The 23,306-nt window shown below is 29.0% G+C and overlaps 2 protein-coding genes across 4 annotated transcripts; one reads left to right on the top strand and one right to left on the bottom strand.

Moving 5' to 3' along the window:
- Nucleotides 1-2,812: 2,812 nt before the first annotated feature.
- LOC124936062 (anthranilate synthase alpha subunit 1, chloroplastic) lies at nucleotides 2,813-10,229 on the top strand. Of its 3 annotated transcripts, XM_047476518.1 has the most exons (11): nucleotides 2,813-2,998; nucleotides 3,094-3,278; nucleotides 3,357-3,546; nucleotides 8,001-8,152; nucleotides 8,300-8,415; nucleotides 8,706-8,952; nucleotides 9,050-9,106; nucleotides 9,177-9,329; nucleotides 9,417-9,497; nucleotides 9,564-9,650; nucleotides 9,712-10,229. In XM_047476518.1, the coding sequence occupies exons 1-11, from the start codon at nucleotides 2,908-2,910 to the stop codon at nucleotides 10,045-10,047; spliced, it is 1,695 nt and encodes a 564-aa protein (XP_047332474.1). In that variant the 5' UTR covers nucleotides 2,813-2,907; the 3' UTR covers nucleotides 10,048-10,229. The 3 variants fall into 3 exon arrangements, with proteins under 3 accessions (XP_047332474.1, XP_047332473.1, XP_047332475.1); XM_047476517.1 differs by lacking the exon at nucleotides 9,417-9,497; XM_047476519.1 differs by lacking the exon at nucleotides 2,813-2,998 and having other exon boundaries at nucleotides 3,214-3,278; nucleotides 3,368-3,546.
- Nucleotides 10,230-11,987: 1,758 nt separating this feature from the next.
- LOC124935229 (F-box protein CPR1-like) lies at nucleotides 11,988-22,590 on the bottom strand. Its single transcript, XM_047475676.1, has 2 exons — nucleotides 22,032-22,590; nucleotides 11,988-12,226 (listed from the first exon to the last, which is right to left on the bottom strand). The coding sequence occupies exons 1-2, from the start codon at nucleotides 22,588-22,590 to the stop codon at nucleotides 11,988-11,990; spliced, it is 798 nt and encodes a 265-aa protein (XP_047331632.1).
- Nucleotides 22,591-23,306: the final 716 nt, after the last annotated feature.

Below are 23,306 nucleotides of genomic sequence, written 5' to 3'. Positions count from 1 at the left end.
CCATGAAGAAGATTTGGTCGTTGCTACAATTTAGTATAAGTCAAAGTCAAAGGTGCGCGAGCAGACGTCTGATAGTTGGGCGTCTAAGCAAAGTAGATGAGCGTCTAGATAGTTGGCAATAGAGCTCAACAAATGAATGACTGACACGTACACCATAATTCAAATTATCTGCACTATACTACCACGATCTCAAGAATATATTCTTGTTGTACTACTAAGTACATCATTGATAGTACATCCAACAGAAAGAGGACACGTGTCCATGAAGAATATTTGGCCGTTGCTACAATTCAGTATAAGTCAAAGTCAAAAGTGCGCGAGCAGACGTCTGATGGTTGGGCATCTAATCAAAGTAGATGAGCGTCTAGATAGTTGGCATTAGAGCTCAATAAATGAATGACTGACACGTACGCCATAATTCAAATTATCTGCACTGTACTACCACGATCTTAAGAATATATTCTTGCTGTACTACTCAGTACATCATGGATAGTACATCCAACGGAAAGAGGACACGTGTCCATGAAGAATATTTGTCCGTTGCTACAATTCAGTATAAGAAGCAATTAGAGTACAACGACAAATCACACAACTGAAGCTCTCTCTCTCTCTTTTGGAATCACCAGATTTATAAAAGCTTGATTTCTTGAACCAACTTACTCTATCTCTTGAAGCTGAGAGATAATTTACTAGACTACCTAATTGTCATTAACAGTGTGTTGTAAGTTGAACAGAGAGTGTTCTGTTCAATAGTGTGTGTTCTAGAAGTTTATAAAAAGCGGTCAATTAAGTAATGGGTTTCTGACTAGGTTTATGTAGCGTTCTATTCAAATCAATGTCTTCTAGTGAATATCCTTCTTATTGAGGAAGAAAGAGTGACGTAGAAGTTTTATCTCCGAACATCCATAAAATTCATTATGCTCTTTTCTTTCTGTCCATTGCATTCAGTTATTTGACACTTCAAATCTAGCTAGTTATTCCGCACTTGAACTTGTAAAGAGCTCGCGAAGATTTGTGAAAAATAGAAATAGATTTTAATCATTACATGATTAACATCGAATCGAATTTGAAAGTTGTTAGCTATAGTCTGACCCGTCTCTATTGTTAACACCGATCCAACATATATTATTAATATTATTGATTAATAAAACTTATATCTATATAATTTATTTTGAAATTAATTTATAATTATACAATTTATATTTCAAATATTATTTTATTAAAATTATTATTATTAATATTTTATTTTATACAACATCTAAAATTGTTTTAATATAAAATATTTATAATAATACATAAATTATAATTAGTATATAAATAAGATTTATTTATATAATTATATAAGTTAAATTATAAGAAAAAATATATAAAAAAATGTAAATCATATTATAATATTTTTTATTTTAAAAATACAATTATATGATAATTATATGTATATATATATTTTTTTATTAATTTCAATATAATTAATAATTTAAATTATCAATAAGATAAATATTAAATAATTTATTTAAATATAAGAGTAAATTCTTTTAATCTTACTAATATTATACCATACACTAAACACAAAATAATTAAACATATATATATATAATACATATAATCAAACAATAATAACTATATAATTTATATATTATACTACTTCCTTACAATTTATACATAATATCATGAAAGTGATAAGAAAAACCATGTTCGGGACAACTTTTTTTTGTTGGAATTTTAAACTAACTCATAAATTCCATCATTAAATGGAAATGAGATTTTGAGTAAATAAAATCAAATTAAATTCAAACGAAATTCACACGAAATTCAAAAGTGAATTAAAGTGAAATTTGATCCAAATAATTAAATTATTATAATTAATTTATTAATTATGTAGTTAACATTTAATGACTTGAAGAACAATTATCAAATTAAATATATTTAATTTTGTTAATTGTCATTGTAACCTTCACGATATTATTACTATCAATTTATTAGCAATTTAGAAAATAATGTAACATGTATTTTCTAACGAAGAGAAAATACAAAGGGCAATGAAAAGGCAATCAAGGTCATTCGTTGGATCAAAGATTAATGATTGATTTTATTTTTATGAAATTTTATCTTTTCAAAATATAAAACCCCTCATCTCTATTCTCAAACCACTTCATTCTCTTATATTTTCTCACTCTAGAATTCAAAAGCACTCTTCTTGTTTTGTGAGTGTTCTTCAGAGTCTTTGCTCGATATTTTCCGTTGAAACTCAGTGATAGTTTAGGTACATTAATCAAGTTCGATGTGTAGTGATTTCAGTGCAGAATAACTACTAAATTTTTTGTACCCTAAGATATAGACATCTACGATAAACTCCAGCACAAACGGGAGACGATAGAACTGTTTTAAGGGAAATGTATTAAACATATAACTCGAATCAACAATTTATTTAGTGATATTGTTGTTCATATATTTTATTTATTTAATTTATTTGTAACATTATTTTATATATATTTCTGTAATTTATTTTAAGACAAGATTTCAAACATTCTTTTTTCCATCGTGCTTATTTTTTTTATTTAGCTGTGATGGAGGGGTTGCTACCCTAACCTCGTTCTCTTATCATTACTTAATAGATTATATTTTATAAATTTTTAAAAATGTTAATTAACTAGTTTAATATAAATAAAATCAATTTTATTTATCACCAAAGAAAATTATTTTGAAATAATCAAAATTGAATTGTTTTGATTGGTCTTGTGGGGTTAGGGCGGGGCGAGTGTTATTTAAAGCACAATAACTACTTTCTTCACTATAATATCATCCATCATGATGCTTTAAAACAGATCAGTCAGTCAGGCAGAGAAACCGTATTCGCCGCCGGTAACTAATCACTCCGCGTTTCTGCTTCTCTATCCAAATGCTTTAACAATGCAGAGTTTACGAATCTCTCATCTCTTCCGCGCCACCGCCATTTCTCATCCTAGATCTCTTATCTTCTCTATCGAATCGCGTTCTACCGGTCTCTCTTTTCACCTTAATCTATCTTTTACTTTTCGCTTCATATACATGATTTGATTGTTAATAATCTCTCTTTGTTTAATTGCTGTGATTCAGTTACAGATGAAGCGAAATTCGTTGAGGCATCAAGGAAAGGGAACTTAATTCCACTTCATAAATGTATATTCTCCGATCATTTAACACCGGTGCTTGCTTACAGATGTTTAGTTCCAGAAGATGATAATGAGACACCGAGCTTTCTATTTGAATCTGTTGAGCCAGGATTTCGTGCTTCGAGTGTTGTGAGTTCGTTTCTGATTGTTGATTTTAATGGATCTTACTTAGATCTTTTATTTAATCTCTTTTACTATTTATTCTAGGGTCGGTATAGTGTGGTTGGTGCACAACCATCAATGGAAGTAATTGTAAAGGAGAATAACGTGACAATCATCGACCATGAGAAAGGATGCCTTATTGAAGAAGTCATTAATGATCCATTCACAATTCCAAGAAATATTTCAGAAGATTGGAGACCTCAATTTATTGATGAACTTCCCAATGCATTTTGTGGTAATAAATTTTCCAATCTTACTCCTTTTTTATTTTTAATATCAAATTTATTTAAATATTTTAATAATTTATTTTTTCATCTAATTATATTTTAAATATATAATCTTAATTATTTTATAAATAATTCTAAATAATCTGATTTTCTAAATTGCTTTTTTCAACCAATTTATATCCACTAGAGAGGTAAAAATATATTATATATATATATATTTTAAATTTCCTGAATATATAAAAAGTTATTTTAATTTAAAAATAATTTATCTAATAAAAAATTATTTAAACACAACAATAAAAAAAAGTTAATTACAAAATTGAATACATTATAATAATTAATTATCTCAAATATCTTCAAAAAGAGCAACAAGTTCTCCACATGAATTCACGGTTTTTTTTTTTAAATCTAATCTTCGACATCGTCATGATAATGACATTTTGAATAACTTTTAACGGTCTACTTTGATTGTTAAAAGTTTTTCGATTTCTTTCCAACCAGATAGTCTACTAAAAAATTTTAGTGATAGAGACAATCTTTTAAGTCTCGCATTTTTAGTGGCCCAATCCATGCCTCATAATAGCTACTAACAATTTTCGTTATAACTCATTATATTCCAGTCAAATTTCACAAAAGACTCCGTATATTGGCAACAACGTGACAATGTAAAAGTAGATTAGAAGTCGTCTCAACCTCTTTGTAACACATACGAAAAAGACTTACAATAATCATGTTTTTTTTTATACATGGATCGTCAGTGAGATTTTTGCCGTGAATAACACTCCAGCTAAAAAATAAAATATTTGTAGGCATCTTAGACTCTCATAAATTTTCCCAACAAAGATCAATCATGCTAACATTATTGAATAAAGTGTAACAATGTTGCACATGAAAGTTATTTAGATCACGTCACCGCATAGAATTCCGAGAAGACGGGTTTAACCCCTTATTTCTAACCATGAACAAATGTTTATCATTGAACATGTTTTCCTCACTATTCAATCTTCTTCTATATCTAATATAGTTAGGAAAATCACTAAACCGAATGACAAATATATCTTTGACCGATGCATCTCTACAAATAGAAATAGAAACAAGCTCGAAGAAAACTTTTGCCAAACATTTAACACCACACCAAATGTCATCTAAAAAACTAATCGAACTTTCATCCCCCACAATAAAAATCGAATGCTCCCGATAAACCTTCTACGTGACATAAATACCACACCAAATGTTGCATCCCACGAGTTTATAAAAATTCTTGGTGAACCAACCAAACTTATCTTGACCATATTTACATTTAATCAATTTAACTCAAGTACTCTCTTGCTTAGATTCAAATCGACTACACCATTTGGATAATAAGACTTTATTAAAAAAATAAGATCGCAGATTACCAGTTCTCCCTACTCTTTTAATAATTTAACATTATCCCAACTCACTAAATGAGAAAATGAAGAATTAGGCAATCCTTATAAGAATTTTTACACATAATTTTCTTTATCTTCACGGTCACACACATTGAACAAATAGAGGAATCGTATAAGTTGACATTGAAGAAAGAACACACTTAATAAGGACTAAACGACCTCTATTAGAAATCTTCATTTTTCCAAATGGGAAGTTTCCTCTTTATCTTACTGATGATCTGGTCCCAAGAAACTTTGGAGCTAACTTTAGCCCATAGAGGGAGCCCGAGATACGTAGACGGAAAAACCCCAATTTAAAATCTTAGAATACATGTTAATCTAATCTTTCTCATAGATGAAACTTAATTAGAGAAAAATATATCAGACTTACCCAAATTAACACACAGTCTCGAACACGCTCTAAATAATCAAAGAATATCACAAAGATGTTTGACATTTCTCTCAGTATCCCGAATCATGCAAAGAGTGTCATCTACAAATAATAAGTGAGACATATAATGAAGATCGTCTCGTACCACACTCCACCCCACGAAACAAACCTGTATTTTTGGGAAACGACATCATTATAGAAAGACCTTCCATAACAATAATAAATAAGAAAGGGGAAAGAGGAAAGAGGGAGAGTCTTTTAACCCTCGAACTCTCAAAGAAATCATGAGAGCTCTAATTCACGATAACAGAGAATTTCGTCGTCGATACGCAAAATCTAATCCATACCCATTCTACCCATAATATAAAAAATCATCTATCACCTATAGAGTTAACATGATCGTATGTTTTCTCAATATCGAGTTTGACAAAAACACATGTATCGCCTCTAGAGTAAGCTGAATCGATACACTGTTGGCGATTAATGCGGCATCGAAAATTTGACGGCATTTGATGAAACCATTTGATTGTTAGAGATAATCGTACCAAAAACTTCACGCTAACTATTTGTCAAACATTTCGAGATAATCATATAAAAATGACGTAACCAATGAATTAAAAATTTATAAAACTAAAATTAAATATTAAATAATGATTTGATTATCAAATTAGTTAGGTGTTGAACACCTTAATTGACCTTTTTTAGAGGCATGAATAATAAATGAATGAAGATATTTAATTTTTTTTATTAGTTGTATGTTAGTTGATTGGATAAAATATGAAATTAATGTTGGAAATTTAAAAACTATTTTTTTCATTTATTTGATCATGTCTAGGAATTGTGTCTTCCTATAGATGATCTTACTGTATTATTTAGCTTTATTTGAGTAAAATATATTATATATAATAAATGATTTTTAATAATAATTGACCATCTTCTAGGCTTTTCAGTTAATTATCTTCTTTCTTAATTGCTTTAATAGTAACCATTAATTTTGTTATTGTGAAAACTTGAGCGTTTCCTTGTTTGATACGAGTCAAAGAGATGTTCATCGGTTCGATTTCCGGGTTATTTGAGTTTTCGGTTCGGGTTCTTCCAGTTTTTATTTTTTTTAAGCAAATTCAAAAACTGAACCGATTTGAATAAATTCGAATTCGGTTTATAAATAATAATGATTTTTTTTTTACTAAGAATGATTATTTCTAATTCGTATTGTGACTATTCTATATGGGTTAAGCATATAATCTGCAAATACACTCAACCTATCTAATTAAATGACGAGTGACATACATGATGTATGACGGTTCAAAAAATAAAAAATTTAAAATAAAAATAATAAATTAAATCAAGAAAAAAAAAAAGAGTTCCCCTGTTTTTATTTACTTTCCTGATATGCACTCATATATCCTTTCTCTTGTCTATGAAGAATTTTTTATGTGCATTAACATGTCACTTATATTACAAGTAAAGTAATTTTAAGATATGATCATAAGGAAACTTGACATTAAACTCAAAGGTTTGGTGTAATTATACAAGATTCAACCACGAAAAAATATTTTATATTCTTTCACTCACTTGACGTGCACTCTCATGTATCTTTTTCATCTTTCATGAAAATTTTGCAGTTCTTGCTCGTTGATATGCATTCACATGCCACCAATTTTAGAATATGAAAGTGAGAATAGTTGACATTATTATTTGATAAGATTTATTTGAAAGAATATAGTTCCTCGCAATGCGCCATTTAATTAAAATACATATAATATTGATAGATTCGAATCAAACCAAATATTTGTCAATTAGTTAAATAGAGAACACAAAATTTAGTTGATCAACATCTCAATACCACCTCATAAATAACTATTATATGTAATGATCCACAATTGAGATCAAACCATATATAAGCATATAATATAGTGTGTTTGTCATCTATATATATACAATGATGCTTAATTTTTAAAGTGTCCGGATTGCCGGGTCGAGAGTTGTGGTTAATTTGGATATATGTGAGAGTAAATGGATACTTGGGTCAGATTGTGGGTTGACCCGCACATAAACTTAAAACGGTTAAAAATAAAATTAAAAATACTATAGATATGGTTCGAACTTGCAACCTAACAAAACAAGTACAACTTTTTAACCAATTAAGCTAATAACACTTTATATTTTAAATTCAATCCAAAATTTGATAAACGCGTGACATTTTAACAATATAATTTCAACTTTTTAACTAACTAATCTATATATATATTAATGATGCTTAATTTTTAAAGTGTCCGGATTGTCGGGTTGAGAGCTGTGGTTAATTTGGATATATGTGAGAGTAAATGGATACTTGGGTCGGATTGTGGATTGACCCGCCATAAAAATTTTACCGTAATATTTTTTTCAAGGTTTTTTATATTATTACTCGTGCAAATGCACGGGATACATGCTAGTTTGATTAATGTTGTTTAAATGAATAAGAACATTAATATATATTATTTAAAAAAACATAGGTCTTTGCATCAAATTTCTCCCCCACATCTAATTTATTTAAATTTGCACCCTCATAATAAATGAACTTTCGCACACACATAAAAGAAATGATTCTATTTTCTAGATCTTCATTCAAGTTGATAGCAAACACAAAACTAGCCTAATCTCCTTTTACATTGAACAGGTGGTTGGATTGGCTATTTCTCTTATGACACAGTTCGTTTTGTCGAGAAGAAAAAACTTCCTTTTACAATGGCACCTAAAGATGACAGAAATCTTGCAGATATTCATTTAGGATTGTATCATGATGTGATTGTGTTTGATCATGTAGAGAAGGTAATCTTTCTTCCCAAGTTTTTTCTTTAAAATTTGATGATAATTTTGTTTCTTTTTTAACCCTTGAATCAAACCATATTTGCATGGCAAGTGTTTTAAAAGTGTGAAGTATTCTTTACTAATTGAGGGTATTTGTTCTATCCTTAGAAAGTATATGCTATCCATTGGGTTAGGCTGGATAACTACCCTTCCATTGAGGCAGCATACGAAGATGGAAGGAAACGACTCGAAAAGTTGATATCAAGAGTGCAAGATATTGACCCGTAAGTAAACAAGTAAAACACATTACTTTCTTTTATATTTAGAATCCAATCTTTATTTATAAAAATCACAATTCCATTTGAATCTCAGGTTCAATGTCATGGTTGTAGGAACTCATGCTAAGTTAAAATTAAAAATAATTATTCTTTTTATCATGTAATGTTTATAGATATCATGATCAAGATTATTCTCATTTGGTTTTTCTATAAACATAACAAATCCATACTAAGATAACAGCACCTTAACTACTTGAATTTATGTGTTTATCCTTGTTTTGTTCTAATGTTGATAGCCCAAGACTATCCTCTGGCTCTGTTGACTTGTACACTCATCATTTTGGTCCATCTTTGAAGAAATCAAATATGAGCAAAGATGAATACAAGAATGCAGTATTGCAAGCCAAGGAACATATTCTTGCTGGGGATATTTTTCAAATTGTATTGAGTCAACGTTTTGAACGACGCACTTTCGCTGATCCTTTTGAAGTTTACCGAGCTTTGAGGGTCGTTAATCCAAGTCCATATATGAGTTACATGCAGGTCAGGTTTTCTTTCATAAACAAATGTCTATTTTAGTTTTTTCTGTTACATATATATATATATATATAATGTAGTTAATTCCCATATGTTATTTTAGGTTAGAGGCTGTGTAATGGTTGCTTCAAGCCCGGAAATACTCACCAGGGTAAAGAAGGTAAAGAATCTCTAATGATTAGTTGTTGTTTTCTTTAATTTTGTATATAGTAATAAGGACCTATTAACAGAAGAAAATTATTAATCGACCCCTGGCTGGAACTAGCAAAAGAGGGAGGACAATGGAGGAAGATGAGATGTTAGAAATGCAACTTCTACAAAATGAAAAACAATGTGCAGAGCATATCATGCTTGTTGATTTGGGCCGCAATGATGTAGGCAAGGTAAGAATGTTTGTCTTGAATTAACTCTATAACTTGTAGTTGAATTTCACATGGATTCATGTTCACTAGGATTGATTTTATCTATAGGTGTCGAAATGTGGTTCTGTGAATGTGGAAAGACTTATGAATATCGAACGCTACTCTCATGTGATGCACATCAGTTCTACGGTGAGATTTTGGTCTCGTTCATTTGAAAATGTTGATAGTTTGTTTATTGTCCTCCTTTGTTTGTAGATTAGTGGAGAATTGCTTGATAACTTAACCTGTTGGGATGCTCTTCGTGCTGCATTACCTGTTGGGACGGTTAGTGGAGCACCAAAGGTTAGAATTACATTCACTTAGCTTTACATGATTAGGATTTGAATTAATGAATCTTATACAGGTGAAAGCAATGGAGTTGATTGATAAGCTGGAAGTAACAAGACGAGGGCCTTATGCAGGTGGTTTTGGTGGAATTTCCTTCACGGGAGATATGGATATTGCATTGAGCTTAAGAACGATTATTTTTCCAACCGGGACTCACTACAAGGCGAAAGACAAAGATGTTTTTAAGAAGAAGAAGAATATGAGGCAAGACTGGATTGGCTACATACAAACCGGTGCTGGGATTGTTGCAGATAGTAATCCTGATGATGAATACACAGAGTGCCAAAACAAGGCAGCAGCTCTCTCCAGAGCCATTGATTTGGCTGAATCCGCTTTTGTCCACAAATGGTAGTTCGTTAGGGAATTGTGTGTGATGCATTGGTTTGGTTAATAAATGTATTTGGATTATTTGAAAATGACATTATTTTGTATTTAATATATAGTTAAGGGGGTTTGAACAAAATATACCACCCGGCCCTGTACACGTTTCATCTGTCACTAAATTTATAAAATTTATAAGGAAAGGATTTCTTAGATTCAATATCAATAAACCATGAACCCGAAAGGTACGATTTCTTAGATTCATTGCCAAAGCAGCCAATATACATATATGTGCATGATATTTTACTTTAGCCTGTTAAGATTTGATCTAGTTTTTCATCAACTCATTATCTGCATCACTCCACCACCTCCCCATTTTCTATTATAGAAAAAACACAAATCTTCAATTCAGACTCAAACCCTCTATCTATCTTAGTTCATGTTCTCTAACCCGAAAAAAGTTTTTAATATCAATCATTTTCTAAAATAGCAAGCAAAAAACATACCAAAAGGAGTTAGGTGACTTCAGGGGCGGAGCCACCCATGGGCTAGTGTGGGCTCAGCCCCACCTAAATTAAAATGCTAAAAGAAAATTGTTTATATATGTGTTTGACATGTGAGTCTTAGCCCAGTTGGTTATGTTATTGAAATGTGAAAATGAGGTCAGGTGATCAAACCTTGGCCTAAACAAGTTAAAATAAAAAATTTGATATCCCTACTAAAAAACTTAACAAATCTCCTAAAACTAATGTTGATGTAAGTATGTATTCCGATATGGAAATATCTTTTTAATCAAAGAGATGAAATTAGACGAGCTTATATCAAGATGGGGTCATATCAACCTATTAAGGATGAGTACCCGCCGACCAAATTTGGAAATCAAAATCGACGGTTCAAAGTCATTGGTTTAAGAAATTTACTTGGTTAGAATACTCTCCTTTGAAAGATGCTGTTTTTTGTTTCCCATGTTTCTTGTTTTAACATAAGCAACCCCCCAAACCTACATTTACAATAAATAGATTCATATATTGAAAGCGAGTTAATGATGAGGATATATGCTCTTTTGTTATGCATATAGGATATAATATTTCACCACATAATGAAAAACAAAATAACAGATTACGGCTTACCGCAACTATTGAAAGTACTTGGTGGCTCACTTTGCAAACGTGTGCATTGAGAGAGCATGACGAGTTTTTATATTCTAATAATCGTGGAAATTTTATTAAAAAAAAAGCGGCACATAGAAAGTTAAATCTGAGATGAAAGTTGGAGTCAGCCCCATGTAATTTTTCATCCTGGCTTCGCCCCTGGGTGACTTGTATAGCACAACAATGAGAATATTACACTATAAATATGACAGAAAAGGTGTTACAAAAAATACATCACCACCAGATTAGCAAATTTCAGAAACATCCTCTTTAGATCAATCCACCATTGTCAAAAACATGAGCAAATAGTATCACCAACTTGAATCCCTTTGATAGGGAAATTGTTCCTGCAAAACAAAAATTTGGAGATTAAAGAGAAACCCAACTTCCATCTTGAACTATAGAGATTCATTTTCTCTTCTTCTTGGTGAATCTTAGCATTGGGCTGAAACTTCGACAGAGACAATACTTTCAAGGCAAGTGTGTACTTAAGATAATTCTTCTATACCATGAACCCTAATTTTCTCAAATGATACCTGTTCTAAATTATACAAAATAAGACTCAGAATTCATTTCAAACAGTAATTTCTTATGACATTTTGAATAAGCAATAGGTTTCACATAATAAGAGGGTGTACAAGGATTGATTTGTGACACTGTAATCAATTTCGACCAATATTCAATATTCCCCATATTCATTTAACAATAATATTTCTACAGTAAATGAGTAGTAATGACAACTTATCGAAATGCATTCTTCTAAACTATGCACATATAAATAAGAAATAAGACCATGGAACTGGGGCTGTGGAATTATTCTTTATTTATCTGTTACGAAATCAAAGGCAACTATCAAAGATTCGTGTAACGATATCCTCTGCATAGCTCCATCAACTATGGAATTTTCAATACATTCTAACATGGGACCATGCCATAAATTTGATTTTAAACTATAAACCTTAACCTCATGATTAACGAGGTCTCCTCTAACGTCTAGAATCACCACAAGTATCATCACCTTGTCATCGCCATTCATGTTATCGTAATCAAATCCATAAGCTTACCATTCAAAAAAATTACTTATTTGCAATCTCAATGGATGCGGAAGACAGTTTTTGTGGGCAATTTTTACGTCGCGACAAAAGTTTGATTTTCTGTCAATTCATGATTTTTTTAAAAAAAAGTGAGGGGAATTAATTTAAAGGTGATCGAAAATTTAAAATACAAAACGATACATTATAGACAACTCCATAACTCATATCCCTATCCCGTGTCAAATTTGGGAGAAATTGAGATTCTAATTGAAAGTACGTCATACGTCTTTTTAGATTTTAATTCAATTAAACCTCATGACTAAGAGTTAGCGCCTAATTTTTACAAAATAAGGAAAATTTAGACGTATGAACGTCAATAATGGAAGATTCTTTAATGAGTTTGGCGTTTGGTTACGTGTTGGAAAGAATTTTTAAACAAGTTATATCCCACAACGCCCCGAAAGTCTTTATTATTTAATTTTGGTCCTTTTTTCAAAATAATTATGTTTTACATTTTTTTTATATTATGCTAACCTAAAGAAAAATAAATTTCAAACTTACAACATATCAAAACTAATAAGAAAAAAATTCAAAAACAAAAAAATAAATTAAAGTCCATGCATAGAAATAAAAAGGAAAGAAGAACAAACTGTGTGTGACCGATGAAGATCAATCGCTTGAAGAACTCTCGGTCGTGACTGAAAGAATGGCTAGAGTTTCTCGATCGAAATATATGTCGTTGCTTGGTCGCGGTCTGGATTGGGTGCAGATAACGCCGTCAAAAACTATGTCATTCCCCAATTGCTGGAAGAAGAGAAACAATTCTCAGTCAGGTCTTGTATCGGGTATAGAAACCTTCGGTCGCGACTTACATCTCGGTCGAGCGTAGCTACTATCAAAGTCAACGCCTTTCTCAATCGGGTGGAGGCATTAGTGTATTTCCTCGGTCAGGTGCAGTGTCATCTTTCGGTCGTAGTAGCAATAGCAACAATGCCTTCAACTTCTCGATTGCAACCACGATCGAGTGTAGCGTCATCAACATCAGCGGGCTCCAGTTCCTCGGTCGTAGTGGATGTCCTCCCTTGATCGGACAGTAGGCAACAACTAGCAAAGACCTTCCGTCGGGTGAAGGCAACAACATGCATCCTCGGTCGTGACTTCATCTCCTCAGTCGAGTGTAGTCACTAGTAAAAAAAAAGGGTAAAGGGTGACCATCTCTACCGATTGGTTGTAACACCAATCAGTATTATATATATATATATGCTTAATTAAGTTCTATTTTGGTTATTTATCTCAATTTAAGACGAGACGGTTCTAAAAGAGAGCCGATTCCTCACTTAATTTTATGAGATTCGAGAGAAATGTAAGTCACGTAATTTAGTAAAGTAATTGACTAAAATAATTTTTAAAAAGTATTCAGGTCGAGTTTACTATTAAAATCCCTCTTCTCCTTTCGCGGAAGACTTCGGACGGAATGTAAGATATGAGACTCAGACCAATTGCGAGGTAAAAAGCGTCCTTAAAGATGTTTAAAAATTGAAAATGAAGAGTGAGCGGAAAAAATAGGTGTATAATAATAATAATAATAATAATAATAATAATAATAATAATAATAATAAGTCATATAAGATTTATTTAAGTAAAAGAAATATTGATAATATAAATGCATTTAATCAGGCCGGCCCCAGCCCGACAAGCCCTCGGGCTAGGGAAGTCAACTCCCCAGTGCACCCCATTTGTTAAAAATATCAAAATATTTAGTTATATTTATTGTAATTTTAAATATAAATGGTTTTAACTTTGTGGTTAAAGATATGCAATGTGGTTATGGTTCAAATCTCACCAAGAATGAATTTTTTTTTTTATCAATTTTTAAAATTAGACTTACGGCAATAAAAAAAAGTATATCGAATTTTTTCTACCGAGGCTAGGGCAGCCCAAACCTCGGGGCGGCTCTGCATTTAATGTAACTTGTGCATTTAAATATCTTTGTCTTAGAGGGAAAGGAAATCCGTAGGATGAGAGGTAAAATTAATCTTAATGCACAAATTTGAATTTTTTTTTTTTTATAAAGAGTTAATTCTAGTTAATTTAAAATATTAGTTATATATTTAAAATTAATTTTTAAATAATAAAATATTCATTTACACTATCGTAGCGATTAAATAATAATATAGATATTAAATAATATATCATATTTGCAAAAATTTAATTATGGAGATATCCAATCATTTTGCATTTTTTTCCAAAATGAATTCGTTTGAATTTCATAAGTATAAGTAACGAAGTAGAGTAAGCCTAACAAACTAATTACGTTTAAATTTATTTATTATGTTGTGAATTGTATTCATTTATATAAACTTGATAAATCGTTAAATTTATAAAATTAATAAAAGATTAACAGTATTAATTTTTGACAATGGTGTAATTATTAACCACTTAACTACTTAATCTTTGACCACAATAATTCAAATCTTCTTTAAAAGTCATAAAAAAAAAAAAAACATATGCAAATGATGGGACAAATTTTATTCAAATCAAATGAGAGAGGCTGAACACTGCAAAATCAAACATAGAATCAATTTTCATACTCAATCAAATGTGAAAATCAGAAGTTTTATCTAATTGCAATCCCAATTTAAGCCATTTTGACACTTGGAAGTAAATAGATCATTAATAGAATGTGGTTGCTGATTTTTATTTTTAAAATGTCTTAGTGTCACTAATTTCTATAATATTTAGTATTTTTATTAAATGCGAGATGGGTATACATTAAGCAAGAATTCAAACCAAAATGAAGATATAATTATCCTAACATTTAGATAAGAAATTATATGAAACTTCTTAAATAATGATCATGAGTAAAACTTTTTGTTTTAATAACATAATAAACATATAGTGAATTATTATAAAGATTTTTTTATATAAAATAAAAAATAAATCAGTTCTAAGTATGAACTAATAAACCATGTACCCAAAAATCAACCATTTTCTAGATTAATTGTTAATACTTCCATTCTACATTAGTTTACCCTTTAAATATTTTATCTGTTTCTTCATTTCTTCATCAATCCAATATCTGCAGCACTCCACCACTTTCCACCTTCTTTGGCTGTCACAATAAAAAAACAAATCTTCAACACTAATTCAAACCATCCTCAATCATATTCTATAATCGTAAGAAAAACAAAAACAAAAGTAAGACTAAAAGGAATTAAGTGACTAGGATAACACAAGAAAGGGCATTTTTGAAACACTTATGTTTCTCTATATGAATGAGAATCCGAATGAGAAATAATAAATCTGGATCAGAATTAGTTCATTTTTCAATTGTGATCTCATTTAGATTCACATTATTATAATGACAAAAAGATGTATTTTCAATTTAGTTTCATAATCAAAATTCATAAACTTTCCCATTATCAAAACATGAGTATCAAGCAAATTAGCAAATTTATCTACCTTGTAAGAGGAATATTGCCACCAACTAGACCCCCTTTAATAGAAAGTTGTTCCTACAAAAACACAAAATCTGAAGATTAAAAGAAAAAATCATTTTCTATATAAATCAAATTTAACATCCATATCAACTCACATTTATTTTTTCTCTTATTCTCGAAAATTCTTCTAAGAATTTGTTACCATTGCTGCAACTGCTGCAACACCGAAAGATACTAGACTTTCCACGCAAGTGTGTATTTCATCTAAATCTTCCATAATTTTCTCAATCAAGTTTTTTTCTAAATTATACCAAATATGCCACGCATAACCCATCTTCAACAATACTTTCTTACCACATTTTGAAAAAACAATCGGTTTGACAAACCTCAAACCAAATAGGCATAGAATGAATTGGTGGTGAAATTGTAATAAATCTCAACCAATATTCATTCTTTCCACTATATTCTTTCAACAAAAACACATCCACCATGGATGAGTTGTTAGATTCTTTAATCTAAATCTTTATTCTTTAGTTCTATATTCTTTAGTACTCTATGTCGATAAATCGAGATAAACTGTAATTGCGGAAACGTATCTGGATCTTGAATGAAGAACGGTCCATTAAGCCATTCTTCGTTATTCTCTTCTTCTTGATCTTCTCTTGATCTTGGATCTGGACCTGAAACTGAATGTGGATCTTCTCGTTCTGGATCTGGACCTGGATCGGATTGTTTGATGTGGTGGGGTTTAAGTCTTCCAACCCTATATTGATAGCCCTTCTTTAGTGTTCTTGAGAGATGAACATAAACCTTATTGTTCGATGAGAGAAACAAATCGGTAGGCTATCTATATGGGTTGGGGACCTAGCCCTAATATACCCATTTATTATTCGGCCCATCAACATCAACGAAATAATGAATGGTATTTCTGCTTCTACACAAATATGTCCCCATACTTATTATAGATGTCTAAATAAGCCCATAACCTTTATACTTTAATAGATCACTTTATTTGGGCTTTAATCTTTATTATGATAACAACTAATATACAATTATTAAATAATATATGTACCCAAATATTGGAAATAATTCCAACAATCTCCCACTTGGGTCATATAATATTTCCTTCAATTGTATATTATAACCTTAAGAGCTCAAAATATTGTTATCATTACAAATACATCTATATCAATCTCGTCCATCAATTATAACAACATAGGATTAAAGCGGTTTTTGTTACATTAATTCGTAACTAAACCCTCAATAGTCACATATGTCAATACAATCAAATGACATAGATTAAACATGGGTGTGTAGTGTGGATTAACATGTAGTGTGATCTTTAACATGTCTAATACCAACTGGTCCTCCTTTATTCCTTATAGAGATCAATCTGAATAACTTTAAAATCTTGATTTTCTTTAAAAACTAAATCTTTAATTTCTTTATAAACTAATTCTTTAATGTGCACATAAATTCCAAATTGTATCTATACAAGCATCACAATACAAACTCCTACTAAAACTGTATATCATCTAAATATGTAATATCCATATGAACAATATGTTCATGAAAGACCTCGGATAACAAATATTTAGAGAACGGATCCGTAATTTTAGAGTTTGTCCAAATATGCTTAATAGATAAATAAACATTCTGAATTCTTTATTTTCCAAATAGTTCGACTTAGTCAAACTCATATTACTATTAAAGTAAAAGAACTGCAAATTATTGTCACGTAATAACTTTAGTGGTCTTTCTATATCATCCATAATTTGCAACCTCGTGACAAAATTTTGCAGTCAAATTCTTTAATTGAATGTCACAAAACACCTAATAAATTCTGCCATCATGTCGAAATAATTCTAGTGTCTGCTTAACACTCTTACAAGAATTAATTCTTTAAACTAATAATTAAACTAAAAGTATGTGGCACGAATTTCCGACTGTTTTGGTATCCAAAAAAAAAAACCGAATCAAAATACCAAATGATCTCTATCTGATTCGATTTCACTATATGAGTATGTAATGTTTTGTTCTTAAAATATCACATTAGTTGTTTGGTTGCTTTCTTAATGATCCAAACCAAGATCCTTCAAGTATTTGTTCAACATCATAAATGTACTTAATTTCTTGATTCATATAATCTAGAACATACATTAAACTCTTGTTTAAGGAGTATTATGTATATATATTTATTTTCAAGGCTAATCTTGAAGTATTTATGAGACTAAATTTATCTTTAGATCTTTCAAAATATCCAATAATTAACATCTAGAAATTCTTTAGTCTAGTTTATTTTCTTTAGACCTATAAGGCCTGACCTTAACTGGACAACCCCAAAAGAATTCTCTAGTTGTTTTAATTAAATCTTTATTTCATATATAAGTTGTAATTCTTAATTCTTCCTTCCAAATGAATCAATTACATGAAGATATTCCATAAATGTTTGTTTCCAAATAAAGAGTATCTAAAGTAGGTCTTTATTTCTTCATCTTTAATATGAATTGCCAATGTCCATACCGATGTTTCTTTCACCATCAATTGACTTTTGACAACTAACTCAACCGTACATCAACACATTTACTTTATATAGTAATAATGAAGTTACCATCAAATGTGTATGAGTACTGAAATTAAATTACTCTTAGAACAAACAAAACAAATTATAATATGTATTCTTTTATGCACCACTTTCTTTAGTAATTTTCTTTTAGGTGCAATATCTGCAATTCTTACAACTTTATTTCTTTATTATGTATTAAGGTATTTGCTAAGTGAACACTATTTATGTTATTTTTGTTTCAATCTTTTATTTTTCCTACACACAATTGATGTGAGTTCATATAGAGACTATGTCTCCCTTTAGACAACTACAATTCACATCAATTAACTTAAGTGTAAATAAGAAAATCCAAATTAGATGCATGAGAATACATTATTGTAACTCTGACTTTAATGCATTACTTTTGAAACAAAATAAAACATATATTATTTATGAAATCTTTATTCTAATAATACCCCTAGCAATTTTAACCATTTTAGATATAATTCTTAAAAATACAACAAATTCTAAATATGTCTTAAAAATTATATCATATAAAATGAATTTAAGATGTTGACAAAAAATAATTCGTATAAGCAGAAGTGTTAACTTGATTAGGTAACAAAACAAATGAACAACCATACTCACAAAATTTTAATAATCACATAAATTCAAAATAATGGTACGTCTCATCATAAGATACCAAACGCAACATTAATATTTAGTCTTTGGACATTAAATATTAACTTGCAAACGGTACTCTTTTGTAGTAATCAAATATTAACAATAAGTCCTGTCAAATAATTGGTTATCTTTGGATATTCCAATTATTCACATGGCCCACCGAATAATTGTTACATATTTATTGCCACATGTGCATAATGTTATTCTGACCAATTATTTATCTTCCTTTGGGCCGATTAAATAACCGCATGAAATACACACACTACCTTCTTAATTTATAAAACATATTAACTTTCACAAGAGAGCCTACTTTGGTAGAATGTTGCTTCAATTAATTGATTTAATAAATTAATAAATTATGTACATACTTTAAGTGTGTAACTCGACCAATTATTAAACTTCCTTTTGTCCGATTAATAATCGCATAGTTACAAACACAACCGTCTTAATCTTATAAAACAAATATGTTTTATAAATTAATAATTTGTACATTATTTAAATTTGCAATCCGATCAATTATTAATCTTCCTTTGGGCCGATTAACAACCGCATAATTACAAATTTAAGTGGGCCTAAAATTGTACCAAATTTTGAACGTGTTATTAACACCGAAAATCCGAATGTTGTTTTATGTATCAAAATTGCATAAATTTCATATGTGTTACACAAAACAAATAATTGTGATTTTACTAATCACTCAATTATTTCTTAATATCAATCAACACAATATATACATAAAGACCGAAATATGTATATATATTCGAATGTGTAATATAACATGATTGATTATTTATCCAAATATAATAATCATAATAAATAATTAAATAATCAATTACACAGATTACCCAAAATTCTAAATTTATCAATTATTAGGTTAATTGATTTCTTTAATTCTGAAAATTCTTGATAAATAAGTTATTGATATTTATTTATTCTTTAATTATAAATTATTATTATTAATAAAATAATAATCTCTTTTCTTGTTTTTATTAATATATTCCATACATTAATTAAGTCATAAATTAAATGGATGATACATCCGTTTTTATACTAATTCATTAAATATATTACAAACTTAATGTAATCAATATTTATAAAAGATTATAAACATGATAGTAAATATTTTTCTTTACTTAATTCTCAAATCATAACTTATATCATAGATATATATTAAAGTTTTAAAATTCTAGAATTCCATAATATATTTTACTTTATTTAAATGTATTAATACATTAACAATTATTTCCGTAATAAATATTTCTTCAATCTTTAATTAATTAAAATAATATTATCATTATTTTAATTCCTTAAATTAATTATAATAAGTATAATAATTAATTATTATTCTAAAACTACTGAATTCCTTAATTCTTTAATTAGAATGATAATAAATTATTATTCTAAAATTCAAAATTTATTAATTAATAGGTTAAGATTCTTTTATAATTATTATTAAATTCATACACAATTCTGTATATATATAAAATATAACCAAAATATATATAATATATTAATTAATATCTTTTTAATTATCTAATCATATTTCACTTTCTTAATTATATATATATAACTCTTCAAATATTCTTACTAAAAATTATATATATAATTCTTGATTTTATTTTTGTTTATCCTTAATTTCTTTTATGACATATACATTAATTATTATAAATAATTAATATCTTAATATATAATTCTTGATTTTATTTTTGTTTATCCTTAATTTTTTTTATGACATATACATTAATTATTATAAATAATTAATATCTTAATTAAGTTATAAAAAAAAACTTAATTAGAATTTGAAGAGTTCTTTATTCCATAATTCCTCAATATATAATAATAATAATAATAATTAATTATTATTCTTAAAAACATTAAATTCCTTAATTAATTCCTCAATATATATAACTAATTTCTTAATTAATAATATTAATAATTAATTATTATTCTTAAAATATTAAATTCCTTAATTAATTCTTTAATTATTAATTTGACAAATTATTAAAAAATAAATTAGCATAATTATATAATTAATTAATTCCTTAATTAATAATAATTAATCATAATTAATTATTATTCTAAAATCTGAATTCTTTAATTAATTATAATTCCATATAGGTATATATTATATATAATTAATTATATAATTAATAACAAATATATAACTTCAAATAAATATATATAATAGAAATAATTTCTCCTTAATTATCTCATTTTTTATTTTATATATATTATTTAGAATTATTCTCTTCGTAAAAAACCAAAAAAAACTTATTCAAACTTCCCTATCATTAACATCCTTATCATTAACCCTTACAAATCCAATGATTTATACTAATCCTTATTAGTTCTGATCATCTTACTAATATCATTAAACCCTTACAAATTAAATGATATATACTAATCCTTATTATACTAATCATTATTAGTTCTGATCGAAACAGATGAAGAAATATGTTTTAAAATTCTTATAAACCTAAATTTCAATAGATAGACATAGAGATGGCTCTGATACCACTTGTTAGATTCTTTAGTTCTATATTCTTTAGTACTTTATGTCGATAAATCGAGATAAACTGTAATTGCGGAAACGTACCTGGATCTTGAATGAAGAACGGTCCATTAAGCCATTCTTCGTTATTCTCTTCTTCTTGATCTTCTCTTGATCTTGGATCTGGACCTGAATCTGAATGTGGATCTTCTCGTTCTGGATCTGGACCTGGATCGGATTGTTTGATGTGGTGGGGTTTAAGTCTTCCAACCCTATATTGATAGCCCTTCTTTAGTGTTCTTGAGAGATGAACATAAACCTTATTGTTCAATGAGAGAAACAAAATCGGTAGGCTATCTATATGGGTTGGGGACCTAGCCCTAATATACCCATTTATTATTCGGCCCATCAACATCAACGAAATAATGAATGGTATTTCTGCTTCTACATAAATATGTCCCCATACTTATTATAGATGTCTAAATAAGCCCATAACCTTTATACTTTAATAGATCACTTTATTTGGACTTTAATCTTTATTATGATAACAACTAATATACAATTATTAAATAATATATATACCCAAATATTGGAAATAATTCCAACATGAGTAGTAATGACAACTTAAGACATCCTTCTAAATTATCCAAATATAAATAGGAATGAGGACCGCGATAATCTGGATGTTGAATAACTCTGTATTTCTCTATTCTGAGATCAAATGCAACAATGTAGCTTTCCTTTTCTGAATCCGATTCCACGGCTGAAATCCAGTGCAGAGCTCCATGGACTATTGAATTCCCAGTTTTGTACATGTCCGGATAGTGAAGAAACTTCTCATATCTATTCCAGGAATTTGATTTCAAACTATAAACTATAACCTCATAATCGATGACGTCTCCTTTAACATCTAGAAGGACTATAATTCTAACTACCTTGTAATCGTCATTAATGTTATCGTAACCAAATCTATAACTACCACATTTGCGATCGGTAGACAAATTTGCAATCTTAATCTTTGGGTAAGGCAATAGTATAGACTTTCTTGTTGATGGATTCCATATAACTACAATGCCATTGATATTTTGCAAACAGATTAAGCCATCACAGGAACCACAAAGTGCAATGTCATAATCCGAACATTTCAACGGATGTTTATCGGCCTCAACCAGTTGAAGAAAGGCATCTTTTACAGAATCAAAATCCCGATAGAGATTATCATCCTGCATATAGAGGCTGTTGATCTTGGTTCGGATTGATCGGTTTAGATGCAATTTGACAAAATAAGGACTATTAATTAAGACAAGCCACAATTTACTTACACACCTTAATTGGAGAAGAGACTTAACCGACAACCGAGAAAGAATGTTTTCTTGAATCAAATCCGGCAGCGACAACATCTTCTTCAATGAAAGAAGGAATAATGAACACTTGTTAAAAAGATGAAGAAAAGTTTATATAATGATTGAAAAGGTATATTTTGAATTCTTGTGATAAAATTAAACTCCCTTCCATATATTTTAAAATAAATTAATATTTATGGAAATTAATATTTATGTGATATTTTAAAATAAACTTATATATTCTTTTTCAAAACAAAATCTAGCTGAGTCCAAACAAATTCTAATTTTACACTTTGAATATATTTTGTTTTCATAATTTAAATTTGATATACTGATAAAGATTAAAATTATTTTTTAAAATGATGAATTATAATCATAAAAAAGAAAAATTAGAAATCAAAATATAATATCATATATAAAATAGTCTTAATTTCCTTTTTATAAGATACAATTAATTGTGACAGGTATAAAGCTATGAAAAAACAGGATAACCAAATCGAACCGAACTGATAGTTTACTGCAAATGGTTTTGGTTAACCTATTTTTTTTTATCAGTTTAACGGTTCGGTTTTAGTTTAACAGTTCGGTTTTCGGTTAAAGTA

The sequence above is a fragment of the Impatiens glandulifera genome, chromosome 4, assembly GCF_907164915.1.
Source record: "Impatiens glandulifera chromosome 4, dImpGla2.1, whole genome shotgun sequence".
NCBI classification, from domain to species: domain Eukaryota; kingdom Viridiplantae; phylum Streptophyta; class Magnoliopsida; order Ericales; family Balsaminaceae; genus Impatiens; species Impatiens glandulifera.
Note: the sequence above shows the minus strand (reverse complement) of the source record. Positions and strands in the feature narration are given on the sequence as shown.

Bases quoted from the DNA above. Each gene is read 5' to 3' on its own strand.
- LOC124935229 (XM_047475676.1), bottom strand. From the start codon at position 22,590: ATGCAGGATGATAATCTCTATCGGGATTTTGATTCTGTAAAAGATGCC. The intron at 12,227-22,031 runs GTCCTCATTCCT...TTGAATGGTAAG, and splicing joins TCAACATCCAGATTATCGCG to CTTATGGATTTGATTACGAT.
- LOC124936062 (XM_047476518.1), top strand. From the start codon at position 2,908: ATGCAGAGTTTACGAATCTCTCATCTCTTCCGCGCCACCGCCATTTCT. The intron at 8,153-8,299 runs GTAATCTTTCTT...TTCTATCCTTAG, and splicing joins TGTTTGATCATGTAGAGAAG to AAAGTATATGCTATCCATTG. The intron at 9,651-9,711 runs GTTAGAATTACA...AATCTTATACAG, and splicing joins CGGTTAGTGGAGCACCAAAG to GTGAAAGCAATGGAGTTGAT.